At 36.8% G+C, this 16,758-nt stretch overlaps 1 protein-coding gene across 7 annotated transcripts in view; it reads right to left on the bottom strand.

Annotated features, from left to right (window-relative positions):
• MRPS27 (mitochondrial ribosomal protein S27) overlaps positions 1 to 16,758 on the bottom strand; it is a 102,057-nt gene that overhangs the window by 78,969 nt on the left and 6,330 nt on the right. For 5 of the 7 annotated variants that reach the window (XR_014309523.1, XM_082722981.1, XM_082722976.1 and 2 more), the window contains exons 2-4: positions 15,316 to 15,393; positions 4,065 to 4,135; positions 2,064 to 2,122 (exon numbers count right to left, since the gene is read on the bottom strand). Coding sequence is in view for 5 of the 7 variants with exons in the window: in XM_082722976.1 (XP_082579102.1) it covers positions 2,064 to 2,122; positions 4,065 to 4,135; positions 15,316 to 15,393 (208 nt within the window). In the remaining 2 variants the exon portion in view is untranslated. Of the gene's footprint in view, positions 1 to 2,063; positions 2,123 to 2,754; positions 2,872 to 4,064; positions 4,136 to 15,315; positions 15,394 to 16,758 lie in introns of those variants that run through there. The other 2 variants (XM_082722977.1, XM_082722980.1) reach the window with 2 other exon arrangements.

The raw sequence follows: 16,758 nt of genomic DNA, 5'->3' as shown, positions 1-16,758 counted from the left end.
TTAGTTTTGTTTTTTTACTGAAGTACTGTTGAAATTCAGTATCATATTAGAACATCAGTTTTGATTAAGCAAAGGATGGGACTTCAAATTAAACAGTGGCTCAGATTTAAGATGGATAAGAGTCTTGTATATGTTCTGTATGGAAACAGGAAGGAGAGATTTTAGGAAACTTTCAGTGAGACTCCAGACCAAACATCATGTGAAGAATCATGGATGATCTTAAAGGCAGGACTTAAATTTCTCAGTTAAACTTTAATGTACAAGGAATGGGACAGTGTTAAACTTACTGGTCACTATACACCAGCACTTGACATAGCCTGGATATGCAGTAGGTGCTTGGTAAATACTTGCTCAACGCTGAGTCACTGAAATCAAATACATGCTACAGACGTAGCTGTAAATTTGGGATGTATTTCTTCCAAGGCTATGGCACTGTGTCCCACAGGATGGTATTCTAAGGAATAATTTCTCTTTAGACATTGTAACTATTTCTGAATTTTGCCATTGACAAAGCAAAAGAATGAGAAGTAGGCAGACGCTAGCCCAATACACCTTCCACCACAGGCAAAAATAACTCTCAAAGGAGCCTCACAGTGCCAAAGAACCACCCAAGAAAGGCAGGGCTTACTCTCATCAAGGAATCCCTTTATATTTATCTTAATGGAGTAGAGGGCACTTGCAATTATGATTTTAGGAGTCAGAATTTAAACCTATTTATTTTTTTTAAAGATCTTATTCATTTGAGAGAGAAAGAGAGAGCACGAGCAGGGGAGCAACAGAAGGAGAAGACAACTCCCCACTTAGCAGGGAGCCCAATGTGGGGCTCAAGCCCCAGGACTCCATGACCTGAGTCAAAGGCAGATACTTAACCGACTGAGAAACCTAGATGCCCCAAGAATTTAAACTTATGACATCTTTAGAGGCAAATAAGTTTTAAAAAGTGTGAAATCTAATCTGCTTAAGATGTACATTTCAACAGAAAACTCCAAAAAGGTGGTAGAATTTACCCAATTCAGAAAGAAGAAAAAAAATCATGTGAAAAAAAAACTGAATAAATTTTCACCGAAATAAAGCTTTAAAAACTGAACCCAGATGGAAAAAATAAAATACTCTCTTAAAGCAAAGTAAGATCAAATGGCAAATTTTAATGTAATGCTTATTAGAAAACATTTTAAGTTTCAACTGGAGTCTATTTTTGAAACGTAGCAATTGGAATGAATCATAAATCAGATTTTTAAAACACAATAAATAAAGAATCAAAGTAAAGAGTTATAGGGTATCATTTTTTACATATCTGATTAATGAAAAACCAAATATCAGAGTAAATCGTAATTTATTTGACATCCCCTTATTTTAATAAGCTTTAGGTTACTCATGTCTTTTGCTACTATAGATGGTACTGTACTGAACATGCTTCTTTTTCTTTGTACACATGAGTATGTATCTGTATTTCACAGTAGAAATGTTAAGAGCTATGAGAAAGAATGAAGTAAATGTGGTAATGTACAGAAAGTTTTAAAATGTAGTGTTAATTAAAAATAGATGAATAGTGCAAACAGATTGTATTTTCAACCAAATAAGTAAGGGAGAGAAGTAGATACATAAAATTTTTCACCTATCAGACTGACAAAAAATCCAGAAATATAAAAATTCCTTTTGACCAAGTTGTAAAAACAGGCCTTTCTCACAGACTGCCAGCAGGTATGTTAGTTGGTGAAATCTCAATGGAAAGCAATTTGGCAAGAGCTATTGTAATTACAAATGTATATACTTAAGAGAATCACATGCACAATTACAAGTGTACAAGGTTGTTAATTACTCCATTGCACCTAATACAAAGAGAGAGAGCAAACAACCTCAAGCTTCTATCTACAGCAGGGAACTGATTTAAATAGTATATTCATAATATGAAATCTGATGCAGTTATAAGAAATGAGGAAGCTATCTATACACTGATATGGAAATATCTCCAAAATGGGAACTTAAAAAGCAAGATGCTAAATATATAATACCTATCACCTTTTGTAAAAGAATATACAGACCAAATAGAATAGAAAACTTACTTATAAAGGTAATACTCTGCATGGTCTACCTCTTCTCTAGAGGAAATGTTGTCCACAAACTAAAAGATAGAAAAATAAACTTTGGTTAAATACAGATTATGCCATTCACTGGATCTAATTCACAAACTGACCTTAAAAAAGATAAGACACCCATTTTATTGGACCACTGTTCGCATGCTATGACTTCATCCTTGAAACCCTTTTATACTAAGGCAAAGAATATACACTGGCTTCTTTCTATGTGCAGATCAATCCTGGTTAGATAAACTGAAAACCAAACATGAAACTTGCTCAGAACAAGAGAGAACACCTCTTACTATGTGTATAATTAGCTATCAGTATCTCCCTTTATCTTTAAACCCTGAAATTTTCTCTATGTTCCAAGTTCCAAACGTGAGAACACCATTTTCCTACTCTGATTTCCTACTCTGGTTTTGTACTCTGGTTCAGAGTCAACCTGTGATCCTTGCACCAACAAAGTCTTCCTTTGAACCACAAAATCTCTGTGTGTGCTCCTTAACTCTAAAGAAACAGAAAAGAATTATTCCAAGAATGGATTCTACCCTGACACAGACACACAGGCAAAGAGGATGGAGTAGGAGAAAATGCACGTTGTGAATATAATTAAAGCCTCATAAAGAGGAAGAGAGAATAAAAAGGAGAAGACTTTCCAAAAATGCCTAGGACTTACGGATTTTACTTAGAAATCTCATTAAGGAGCAGTGAAAATACGCTTCAAACACAGGACTGAAAGTTGAGAACTAGCTCTCCTGATTGCTTGCTGTGTGGCAGAGACAGATGGCATAGTCGATTCTGGAACTTAGCTGCTCCATCTGCATAACTAGAATAAAGGCACCTGCATTGAAGAGTGTAAGGCCCCAGTGAGAAAATGTACATGAAAGCCTGTTAAGCTCTAAAGTGCTGCTTACAAGTATCAGGCATTATGGCATAAAGAAATTATATCCATCATGTAAGAGATGAGCAATGGCTTTTCAGTTCCCCTCTGAAAATGAGGAGTCAACACAACTTAGGTTATGACCTAGTTAAAACTATTTCCCTACTAAAAGGAAAATATCAAAAGGGAGAAAGAAAGGACCCAGACCAAAAAGGATAAGAGTTTCTTTACTTCTCCTCATTTAGACTTAACAACATCTTGAATTTTATGGTGCCATTAATTTCAACAAAGAATTTTCACAACTAAGATTTCATTTTGGCATCGCATTAGGCCTGTAGGGTGATACTATTGATCCTACACTGGAAATGAGGAGATTGAGAGGAGTAGATAATGTAACAAAGTAAATTCATGATAAAGAAAGGATCTCTTTGAGGGAGGCAACTGAAAAACAGTTGGATGTCACAGAGATCTAGGTTCGAAGCTCACTTTTTTACTTATGAACTGTGTGAACTTGAGAAAGTTATCAACCAGTCTGAGTCTTACATGTAAAATGCAGTTTACAGCGCTTATCTCAAATAGCCGCTGTAAGAATGAACAGAGATAATGTATGTTAAGAAACAAGTAAAACGGCTGGCATAGGTGTTTAGTATTGGTTACTATCAACGGCTATTTCCGATTCCCAGCCTAATATTATTCTCCTCTCCACTGCACTGCAGATAATTTAACAGTAACAATATCCTTTCTTTTACAGACTTCCTCAAGTATCAAAATCACTTCCAATATTAACAAATGAATACTATTACTTTGAAGGGTGTACCAACTTAAAAAAAAATCATGATATCACAAAACAGAATATATTCTGGAAAAATAAAAAAATAAACCAGATACATAAAAATGATCAGTGATATCAGAGTCTGGTAAATTTATTACCTTTTATTTTGGTTATAGAAGTTTGCTACTTTACCACAAAACACTTTAAGTAACCACAAAAACGTACCATATTCTGGAGAAATATTTCCTATGAAGTCTTTATCTACACAGCCTCATCTATATAAAGAGCCTCTCGTCCTCCCTCTTTGAAAATATACATGTTTAAGTTTTCTTACCCGTGATATTGTTAGAGAACTAACAGGCAACTTTCTCTCATATGTTTTATCCATTAAAGATGCTAGATCAGCTGTGAAGACAAAGAAGGAAAAAGAACCTTGTTAAATATACATATTTCTTAAGAAAAATCTAACAGATACACTCCTGCCAGATGGCTGCCAATACTGTAAAGTTACTATTAAAACAGATGCTCTTCCTTGCTCTTTTTAGAAATCATTTTTGTATAAATTAAAGAGGATAAAGGACCATTAATAATATTTTAAAAAATGATTTATTTAATTGGAGTAAAGAATATTTTAAAAATCCTACCATGTTTTTAGCTTTTAAAAAATAGATCAGTATCTCAGCTCAGGTCTCAATCTCAGGGTCGTGAGTTCAACCCCTGATTTGGGCTCCAAGCTGGGTGTGGAGCTTACTTAAAAAAAATAAAAATAAAATATCGATCAATAGGGGCACCTGGGTGGCTCAGTGAGTTAAAGCCTCTGCTTCAGCCCAGGTCATGATCCCAGGGTCCTGGGATGGAGCCCCGCCCGCCCACATCATGCTCTCTGCTCAACGGGAAGCCTGCTTCTCCCCCACCCCCACCCACCTCTGCCTACTTCCGATCTCTGTCTGTCAAATAAATAAATAAAATCTTTTTAAAAAAATTGATCAATAAAGTATCTTTGGAAGGAAGCACAGGGAAGTGTTATCATTGACAGACTCCAGGGAAAGGAATTAGACAGTAGGGACCCAAGGAAAGAAGACAGTTCATTGCTTACATGTTATTCCTTTTGCATTTTGAACCAGGAAGCTATATTAGCGATTCAAAAAATTTAAAGGCTGGAATTTATCAAATGACTTTTACACATTTTCTGAACAAATCAGAGAAGCACTCTGTCTACATTTAATGACTTTTGGACTGAACTATTCCTATTCTGGTTCCTTTAAGGAAAATATTCACAGAAATATGTGGCATTCCTGAGATTACACTATCTCAGAGTCTAAAAGTCTGAAATACTAAACAACATACTCTCCAAAAGGATTATTTCACACCTTCCCATTGCTTCTCAAATTTACAATATGCTCTTTCCCCCTCTCCCTTCCTCTCAGCTCATGACTTTGTGTCTTATTTTCCCAAGTGTAACATATAAGCAATCAAGAGAATTTCATCCTCCTATTATCAGGTTTCCAGGCTACCAGGATCTGTGCACATAGACTCTGCCTTCTATTTTTTTTTACAAAGGATGAACTTTATTAAACAAACAAAAAATCAAAATGATAAAAATCTCCCTTGACTTCATATCTCCTTCCAGCTTCTCCTCTGTTCTGTTCCCCTCAGCAGCAAGAGTTTTTAAAACAGTCCTCCTTAATACAAATACTCAGTCCCTGGGTGATCTCATGAGCTCTCTCACTCTCCCACAGCTTTAATCATCATCTACGGATTATTTGCTCCTCACGTACAAGCTTACCCTGACTTCTGCCTGTTAGTTCAGACTTGTGCTTCCAACTTCAGAGGGGACATCTCCCTCTGGAAGTCTAATACATATCTAAACATGGCATGTCCTCTTAATTCTCCAACCTCAAACCTGCTTTCCCCCAAGCATTTTCTCTATCAGTAAATGGCCACTACATTTGCTGGTTTATTCAGGTAAAAAAATCTAAGCATTATCCTAAACCCCATTCTTTTTCATTCTATAACCAACTGTCAGCAAATCCTATGGGATCTAGATGAAATATATATTTTTCACCATTAGCACAACTAACCTCCCGCCTCCTGACTAGTCATCTTAACTACTAATTAACTACTACTAACTACTGCCCCCACCCTTACGATCTAACCTTCAAAGAGCAGTTTGAGTAAGCCTTTTAAAAGATAAATCAGATCCTGCCATTTACTTTTCTCAAGCAGCCAACAGCTTGCTATCTTACATAGAATAAAATCCAAAATACTTTCTATGATCTACAAATGCCTACATAAGTTAGTCTGTGTGTGTGTGTGTGTGTGTGTGTTTCTGTCTTTTATACTTAAAAGTAAAATCCATGAAGGCAAGGGCTTAATTCACTGATGGATTCTCAGTCGCTAGAACAGTTTTTATAAATGGAACTCAATAAATATCTTTAAAAAATTAATAAAAGGCACGGACCTGTACCCCTGGGGCTAATAATACATTATATGTTTATCAAAAATAAAAAATTATTAAATTTTAAAAAATTAAAAAATAAATTATAAATTAATAAAAGGAAGAAAGGAAGGGAAAGAGAGAGGAAGAGAAGGGCGAGAAGAAGGAAGGAGAAAGAAGTAATTGAATTTCCAAGATTCTTATTCCCTGGTAGAAGAAATTTGTGTCAAGTAAAAAGAAGACAAAGGTAGTCAATCTACAAGTATCTGTTGAAGACTTTTTGCTGTGCATTTAACATTTTTTCCTTCTTTCCTTTTCCTGGGGCAAAGCTCTCAATGACTCAGTAGCTACTGTGAGAAAGCAACACTAAATCCTGAAAACCTGATATGATGTAAAAGTGATTACGTTTCATATATGTTTATAAAAAATAAAAAATTTTTAAAAAGTGATTACGTTTCTTATGATTATCTTAAATAAACTGACACCAGGTGATTAAAGAATACACACACATACACACACACACACACACAAACACAAAAAGAAGTCCCCAAAACCTATTCATATTAAGGCAAATTAATATTGCAAACAGAATGATATTAAACAGGTCTCATGATACCAAATTTTTATGATAAACACTCGACTGAGTTGGCTTCTGTACTGTGGTAACTCAAGATTCCCTTTTAATCCTTCACACCAAGACATCATCAGTCAAGTGAAATTGGTTGGGAGCTTCAAAAAGGCAACAGCTGCAGAGCCAGTATCAGAGGAATAACATTTGCATATTAGAAGTCAGAGAGGGATCTGCTGCTAGGTATTATATGTGACCAATCACCTTACGTGACAGTGTTGGTGTGATGAATGAGGCAGAAAAACTGCACAGAGCAGGGATGGCCAGGAAAGCTCGGGCAGCTGTGGCCTACAGAGGGCCAGCACCCCAGGCTTCTGGACCATGAGCTTTAACAGTCAAAATCACACTTCACATTTCAGTGAGGGGCCTACAGATGCCCAGGTTTTCTTCAAAGAAATGTGCTGAAGAAGATGCCTTATTGCCTGTCGTTCAGCTCCTCAGGAATATACACTGCAGAGGATGGCTGAGGTCAACAAAAACTATATGGGAAAATAGATCTTCACCTAACAAAACTTAAAGCTGGACAGACAATCTGAAGTATGTCCAGAAAATGAAATGTATACTAGTATAAAATGTTCTTCTTGTCTGAAGAAAACAATACCACTGATGATCTAAGGTCATAGAAGATTTTATTAAGGACCCTATACACTATTCCAAGTATAGGAGTGTAACCATTCACAAAACTGGCTAAGGATCTGAATCACTTGCAAGACTTGAAAACTTCAGATTCCTAAGTTTCACACATGCAGAGAGCAACTCTGATTCTGCAGGCTTCAGGTGAGATCGGGAAATAAAAACTTTTAAACAGTTTTAAAAGTTTAAAAACTTTTAAACAGCCCTAAGAGACCACGATGCACCCCTTGCAGGAACTAGAATGAATTATGTCTGAGAACTACTATGGAGACAACACGAAATAAGTGTTGGAGGTTGCTCATAAGTTCAAAGAGGATATTAAACTGAATTCCATTTCCAGAATCAGGTGAAAAATAAAACACCTAAATAAAATGTTTTTTAAAAGTTCAAGTACATGACTGTGTTTTAGGTGAGAAATTATTAGATGGTTTTGGTTTCTCATGATTTTGGTGTAAATGTGTATTGCTGTTACCCAATCAACACTAACCTTTCTGGGCTTAAGAATATTTGTGCACCTTATCTAATTTATGTAATAAAGAATTAGATACAAGTTATTGTACCCTCTAGAAGTGATCAGAAAACAGTCCAAAGCTATGTTTTTGTTTCCCACATTTAAAAAAAACTATAAGCACATATAACCTATGTATAGAAGCAACAGAAGGAAGTAGGACAAACTAAACTAGGAATCATTCTGAACATAGATATTTAGGTTTCCATGTATCTATTTGTCACCAGAAGCTTTAAAACAAATAGTTCCAATAAAGAAAAAATCTAAAGCCAAGCTTTACATACATATACACTAAGAAAATGAGGATGATGTGCACAACTCAGACCCATCTCTAGAACTGCCAGGAGATGATAAATATGAAGCCTAATAAATAAATAGATGTCAGATATAGATGCAAATATGGAACTGACAAAGTTAGAAAGGCAGGTTTCAGAAAATGTGTTGAGCTTCAAGAGCAAAATTTGAAAAATCACTGCAACAAGCCAAAGACCTCCCAGCTGAAATGACACAGCAAAACTAAACCTCAGCTAATGGGAGAAATGCCTGTAAGAGATGACCACAGAGCTTAGTTTCAACCTGAATTCAAATGTGTCAATGGTGTAATTTTCTTTGAATTTGGAAAGGGAATTCTTAAAACAAAAACCAAAACCAAAAGGTGTCCTTGACTTTATAATTACTTATAATATGAAAAATTAGAAACAAAATATTTAACTCAGTAAGGCTCAGAAATCCAATTCAGCTCATCACCAGGGCCCTTACCCCTAGCAAGATGACCCAGCAAGCAAGAGAACTTCCTCTGATGGAATGCAGGCAGCTTCCTCATCAGGCCTGCCCTCCTACTGACACTGTACTCAGTTCCCCAAAATGGTTTTCTCCTCAGCCCTCTTCACTGTGGGCCCTAGTCTGTAATTAAAAAGCTGCTAACTGGCTAATGCTGTTAACTTGCACCCTCTACCTTCTCAACAGATGTGCATGGTTAGTGGAGGAATTTGGACACAATGCTTTAATTCAGTGTTTATTTTAAACAAAGGGAAACCCAGTACAGAAACAGTGTAAAACAGCAATCTTCTGACTTGAGTTGGAAAGCCCAAGAATCCTAAGGATCTATAAAAAGTCCAGTTGGAGAACTAAGGCCCTTTCAATAAAAACATCAACTGTAATGGATTAAAATATGTGCAATGCTTAACTCCAGGAGTTCATAACGTTATTAAAAAAAATATATCCTCATTGATCATTTTTGGAGGATGGTAGGAGGATGGAAGGATGGTAGGATTTTCTTGAAAGCTGCCTCTTCATAAAAACTGTATCTTAGGATAATTGCTGATGAAAAAAATTCTTATAAAAAATTTCTCAGTAATAAATGAGTAAGAAATGATAGAATTAAAATAGTAACATTTTGCAGCTCCTAATGAAATAACAAGTATATAAGCAATGATCATGAATGGCCTTTCATATTACAGAGGGATAACCAAATGCTGTGTACCTCCTGATAAAAGTAAACAATACTTCCTATGAAGTATTCATGCCAAAAGAAAAACAAAAAAAGAAACCCTGAATCTGATCAAGTCTCCTACTCTAACTGCCAGCTTTACAGGGCATATGGAAGATAGAGGAACATGTAAACACCACCATAAGGATGAAAATAGCAAATCTAGGATGCAGGAAACTCTCAGACAAAAGAACTGTTTTCCTCAACAAATAAATTGCAAGAGAAGAGAAAGAGAAACTTACAGATTAAAAAATAATTAAGAGACATCCCAACACCTTACAATGTATGACTCTTATCTAGGTCCCATTTCAAGAAACTGTAAATTAAAAACAAACAACAACTTATAAGACAACTGGAGAAATTTAAACATTGATGGCATATTTAATGATGTTAAGGAATGACTAATTTTAAAAAATAAGAATGGTATTATGTTTTTTTAAAAAGCCTATATTTTAAAGGTAATGTGAAAATACACATAAAATGATCTGCTAACAAAGATGCCAGGTGATGGAAAAGAGGATTGATGAAATAAAACTAGCAAGGAAGTGGTAATTGTTGGAGTCAGGTGACAGTACACAGGAGGATTCATTATACTATTCTCTCTACTTTTGTATGTTTCTATAAAAAATATTTTAACAGAGGTAAGAGAAGGGGACAATAAATGAATTGCACTGTATGGACCTTATATGCATCCTGATTCAACCAAACCATTAAAAAGATTTAGAAGAGTATCCAGGTAATTTGAATACTGTATCTTTCATATGTAAATAATTACTAAAATTTTAAGTATGATAATGGTATTAAAAATACCCTTGCCTTTGAGACATATAGGTTAAAACATTTACATGTGAAATTACATCCTATCTGGGATTTGCCTCAAAATAAACCAGAGGGTCCTGATGGGGAGTAGAATTAGAGATGAAGTAAAATTAGCCATGATCTGGTAACTGTTGAAGCCAGATGATGGGTATGGGTAATTCCACATTTCAATCACTCTACTTTTGTACGCTTGTATTTTCCATTATAAAACTTTTTTTTTTTTTAATTTTACCCATGATGTTAGAAGTCCAAATAATAATTCCTACCTTTACGGAGGAAATGGGAGCCACAATAAGGGCTTCTTGAGTGGGAGGATTCTTACATTTCTTACACTAGTTCGCTTGGCTCATTGATTTATACATTATGGTTTATGCACGTTTCTGTATACATTATTCTGCAACCAAAATGTGTATCTTAAAAAGCAAGAAATCCACTGTTCAGTCCAAGGGAAGACACTATGGTAGGAATGAAGGTTCTACAGCAATCACTGAGAAAGCTGTTTTTCAGCATAAAGGCAATGGCCCTAAGTGTCAGAAAACAGCCTCAGTTTCCTCATCCTTAAGGGGAAATAGCAGCAGCTTCCTTAGCTTGCTGTTGTGAGCATTAAATGGGATGCAACCTAGAAAGTGCTTACAAAAGAACTAGCAAGGAATGAAGGTTGCCTTTGATTCTTATGTCAGAGGACCTGCCCTGCATTCATGGCCTGCCTGATCCCTAAAATGCAGTGTAGGTACTAAACAGCACTCCTGGTTTTAATTAAAGAGCTCCGTAGCAATAAATTACTCTCATACTGGGAGCTGGACAGATCCCTATTAGCCCGCCCCCAAGGCTCTTAATGGAAAACCACTAATGAGACCGAACAGAGGCACCAGAGCCTTACACCCATCAAAGAAAATACCGAACATCGCCTCCCCTCCGCCCCCAACCTCCGGGGCAAGTACTCCACGCGGAGGCGAAATCAGTTAAGCAGATGGAAGCTTAAACCCCACACCCACACCCAGGCATCTTCCCTCTTCAGCCCCGCTCCACTCCACCCCACGCCCTCCAATGGAGACGCGCGGAGTAAAAGCCCCATATCGCAGCTTCTCCTCCTTCCAATCAGCGAGCTCGCACCAGGTCGCAGCGCCCAATCACAGCACTCCACATGCTAAAGGCAGCACCCTGCGCAAGCGCGTACGGGGGCGGCTTCCGGAAAGGTCCGCACCCAAACGCCAGGTTCCAAAGGCTGCGCAGCGGTCCCGGCAGAGGCGGCGCTGCCACCTACTGCACGATCAACGGGATGCAGCCCCGGGCTCGGTGACTGAATTCTCGGGACACAAATCTCAACCCACTCAAGGGTTCGGGAGTACATACAGTAATATCACACAGGCACGAAAGTTTTAATTACATTTTGTTACACAGCAGAAAAAAAAAAAAAAAAACTATTTCAAAGAGCCTCTTTTTTCTCCCAAGCAGTTTGAGTTTCAAAACCTTACTCATACCCTAATGTTTTATAAAGAGGTAGAATCAAGGGGCCTAGAAATTCGTTCATTCCACATTTCTGGAGCACCTGTTCTATGGCAGGGTATTAAGTGAAGCAGGCATTATCGTTATCCCTAATTTATGGCTACAGGAACAAGGTTAAATGATATAGCTCTGAAAGCTGGCTGAGCTAGGGCTCACATCGATCTCTGCCTCCCAAAAGGGCCGACTTTTCACATTAAATGGCGCAACGATGGTATAAAGTACTGGGAGAATACAGGGTGAGGAAAAAAGCCAATTCTGCCTGGATAGCGATTCAAGATGTACAGAGAGTATTCAAGGACAGTAGTCATCAGTAAAAGGTAGTTGTTACTGCTTTTCCAAGTATACCAATCTTAACAGACAGTTATCTACATTTGATATTTATTTACTGCGGACATACTATACTCATTCTTTGGCAAACAGCTTCTGCTTATTCAGGAATCTATGTAAAAGTTCCCATAAATTTGTCCCCTAATAACAAAGAGCTGACTATATCCTATACCAAGGCACCAAATACAACAGTCTTTTCTAATCTTCCCTTCATGTCTAGGAAAGTTTTAACAATAGCTTTCCCAAAATTCTTCATTTTCTTCTCTGCACTTCCACAGCACTACTCTTACAGTTCGTGAATGGCATATCAGAACAAGCTGTTATTGGTTTCATCATTGGACCGGTGGTTCCTAAAAGGAACCCCAGAGGGCAATTAAAATATGGGGGTGTTTTCTATCACAATGACTGCAGGGAGTACTGCATGAGCAGAAGACAGGAAAATTAGATAACCTGCAATGCAGAGTCTGTCCAACACGTCAAACATTGGCCCTGTTGGGAGCCAGACTTTTCGTATAGAAAGCTGATATAACTATGGCCTAGGGAAGGTAAGGAAGAACTCTGTAGGGATGAACCCATTATTTGTAAAATATGTTCACATAAGCTTATGTGCATATATGTGCATATATGTGCATATATGTTTATGTGGCTATGTATATATATTTTTTTCCTAGTTCTAGTCACTGAATAGCCCAAGAAGCAAAAACTGCACGGTAGCAAGAGCACAACTAGTGAATAGATCTTGGTTTCTAATACCATTCCTTAGGAAAAGGAACCAGGACTCCTTGGAGAAATACTTAATTCCAGGGCTGGAGCAGGAAAGGTACAAGATGAGTCAGGTTGAAAGGACTTCTACCACCCAACACTGGAACAATTTGACCACCCAAATAACAAGGATGGTAATGAATCATTAAAAGAAAAAGAGGAATTCACAATACCCAAGACCATACTGATAGTAAACACAGAAAGAAATGGGAGGGAATGGAACGCTTATTTACATTATAATACTGAGTACTAGTTACTAAATGTGGAGGTATTAACGAATTGGAAAACCATCATTTTGCAACCACCATAGTAAGGATTGATTCAGGCAAGAAGCTAAATGGATACTAAACTTAGGGGGAAACTTTTGATGAGCAGCAGGACACTGGCATGATATTAAAGTATCTCATGAAGATTGCCCATTAGTCACAATGGAGAAAAACAGTAACCCTCCAGGGTAAAAATCACACACACTTGACTGGGTGATCAAAGTTAACTTTACCAGTGAGGGCAGATGGACATCAGGTGTCTCCAGACGAGAAGACATCCTGAGAAGGACACAACATTACTGATAATATTTTGCCCAGAGGACCATTTCTTGAATCTAATTAAGAAGAAATACAAGACAAATCCCCAAAGAGGAATATTCTATTAAAAAAAGAGACTGGTTTCTTAAAAAATATCAGGTAGTATACACCAAAGCACTCAGCTTAATGGGCTATAAGCTATGTAACAAACTCTCAAATGGTTTAAAAAAAAAAAAAAAAAGTGCGTGTAGAGAATGAGAAAGCAAAAACAAAAGGGTCAAAATAATGACAAATGGTGAATCTGGGCAAAGAATATATAGATGCTCTTTGTGTTACTCTTACAAGTTTTTGTAAGTTTAAAACTATTTACAAATAAAAAGTTAAAATATCTGCCCCACATACCATGGCATCTACGACAGGGCAGGCATTAACACACACACACACACACAAAATCAACCTATTGATAATGGACAGAACTGATTCCATTTTACATAAAAACAAAGGCAAAGTACTTTTTCGGGTGAAATCTAAAAAATAAGCTGAATCTTCCATAGATGCAACTACCATGTAAACTGAAGAGGGTAATTAGATATGTTCAAAACTTTCATATTGAGAGTGTACACCATTTTGTGAATAAAATTGTGTCCCACACGATGTCACTCCAGACATTGGACTTAAGCAGCATACCACATCTGTAGCCATCCGCATTTCTATCTACTCACAGTGATTCTACATTTCAGTGCAAGTATGTAGTTACTTACCTTCAGATTCTCCACAGCTCTGCTTTGCTTATTAGCCCCTGCCTACATAGCCTTTCCAGGATGTACAAACCAATTTTGCTCTTGCAATAACATCATTAGGGGAGAAAATGATAAGTTCTTTGAAACCCCTCTCCAGCCCAAGCTAGCCATTATAGACAGCTACAAAAGAATGTCTCTCTCCTCCCTCCCCACCACTTATTAGAAGAATCCATAAACACAGGGGTACTTTATTCTTTAATATAAGCCCAAAAAAAGCAGAGAAAGAAATTTAGGGGAGAATATTAGATCAGCACTGGAATTGATCAAAAAATTACATCAGTCCCATAAAACCATTGCCAATCGTCTGACTTTATCTACGTCCTCATGATGTTACATATAATGTATATTACATATTTACAAAGTGCTCATGGTATCAGTGACTTCTTTTAGAGATTTCATTTATTTAGAGACAGAGAGAGGATATGAGGGGTAGGGAAAGGGAAAGAGAATCTAAAGCAGACTCCATGCTGAGTGTGGAGCCAGATGTGGGGATTGATCTCACAACCCTGAGATCATGACCTTAACTGAAACCAAGAGTTAGAGTCAACACTTCACTGACTGAGCCACCCAGGCACCTGTAGGCCTTGTTACTGTAGAAAAGAAAGGCTGCTATCTGTGTAATATGACCTAGAGAACAAGGAAAGGGAAATATAATTAGAAGCCTACTGCCTGAGAAGATGTTTGCCAACTATTTTCCCTAAATGGTTTATATGAGATTATAACACTGCTTTCAAATCTATCACCTGGTAATAAAATAGAAAAGAGTCAGAAAGAGCTGTAAAGACCACAGGTTACGAAATGACAATAAAAAAGAATGAAAATGTAAAATGTATCTTTCTCTGCAGATAATATAAAACAAGAGACAGCCTGCTTGGTAATTAACTATATGACTAAAATGGACAAAAAACAAGAAAGAAGAGAACTGTTCATCTAATTTAGGGACTAATTTAGGGAGACTAATCAAGGCAAAAATGAAATAGAAATTTGCAAGACAGCAAAAATGATTTTGCCACATGCAAAATAACAGTCTAATTCTTTTTAAGCCTCAATGGGGTCATCATAAAAGCATCACTTCATAAATATAGCATACGAACATAATGGTAAACATAGAGTGACTGACATGACATATCTAACAGCCCAATAGGTACGTACCGAGGTGACAATGTTCTTTTTCTCTTGCTTCCCACTTGTGACTATCCACATAAGCTGCAGAAAGCAAGCCTCTTTCACCTGAGGAAAAAGTCAGTAATTAACAGGTGCGGCTCCACAACAGGTTCAGTTTATATTTTATTAACCATAGTTTGTCATATTTTCAATGTACTAGTTATATAAAGATTCTAGTATGATATTCTAACCAATATCTCAGAGTTCATAAATCAGTTCATGGCAACATGCATTCCACTTCTAACAAGCAGAAAATACAGAAAAACTGGAAATTTCTACAATAATGTTATGGGTAAGAATGCTGATAATTTGTCCCTATAACTTTAGAACTAGAAGCCATTTGTTGTCCCTAAATTATAGCCTAAGTGAGCCCTAGAACTTCTTTGTAGAACCCAAATACTTACTGAACTGTTGATTAACTCATTAATCAAATGCTTTATAATCATTAGTTATTCCTAAAAACATTTCCATCTGACTTGGATCAGCATATTTATCCTTACTTCACATAAAGCAAGGGTATCTTACCCTTGTGGTATATAAGAGAAACCAAGCAAGCCAGAGTTAAGGTAACTCATTAGATGGCATAGCTGTATTCCCAGCACCCGGCACAAGGACTGGTATATGGCAACGCTTGACAAACATGAGCTCAAGAAACGAATGAGAAAAAATGAGCAGCAACTTAATTAACCCAAACTACCACCTTTTGTGTTTCAAAAGACACCATTAAGAAAGTTAAAGGACAACTCACAGAATGGAGGAAATATTTGCAAATTACTTTCCTGATAAAGGGACTTATACCCAGAATATGTAAATGGCTCTTACAAATCAAAATTTAAAAAGAAAACACACTGAAAACTGGGCAAAGAATAGACATTTCTTAAAAACAAACAAAAAAGCGCACATAAATTCCCAACAAGTACATGGGAAGATGTTTAATATGATGGAAATACACTGAAATACAACTTGACACTCACTAGAATGACTAAAATTAGAAAGAAAATAACAGCTATTGATAAGGATGTAGAGAAACTGGAACCCTCATATATTGTAGGTGACAATGTAAAATGGTGCAGCCACTCTGGAAAAGTTTGGCAGCTCCTTAAAATGTTAATGATATGGGAAACAAAGACAAAAGAAAAATTATTAAATTTCCTTTCTACCTATAGCCTACTGACAAGTCCTTAAAACAGACAGAGTCACATTTTCCTAAGGACTCAACTGCCTTTATGTTGATACTTTGCTAAGGGCAACAGGCAATCTTAGCCCAACCCCCAAGCTCCTGTAGTCTACTTTCACATATAAAAAATTCCTTTGGGAAACTTCCTTTATCTCTACCCCTCAGGATACATGTTGGCAGTTATCCCCCAAGTATATGAACCATTGATATACATCTGAAGGATCTCACAAACTGAGTTTTTACTACACAGTAAT

Source organism: Mustela nivalis, assembly GCF_964662115.1.
Source record: "Mustela nivalis genome assembly, chromosome: 3".
Lineage (NCBI taxonomy): Eukaryota > Metazoa > Chordata > Mammalia > Carnivora > Mustelidae > Mustela > Mustela nivalis.
This window is presented reverse-complemented; position numbering and strand designations above follow the sequence as displayed.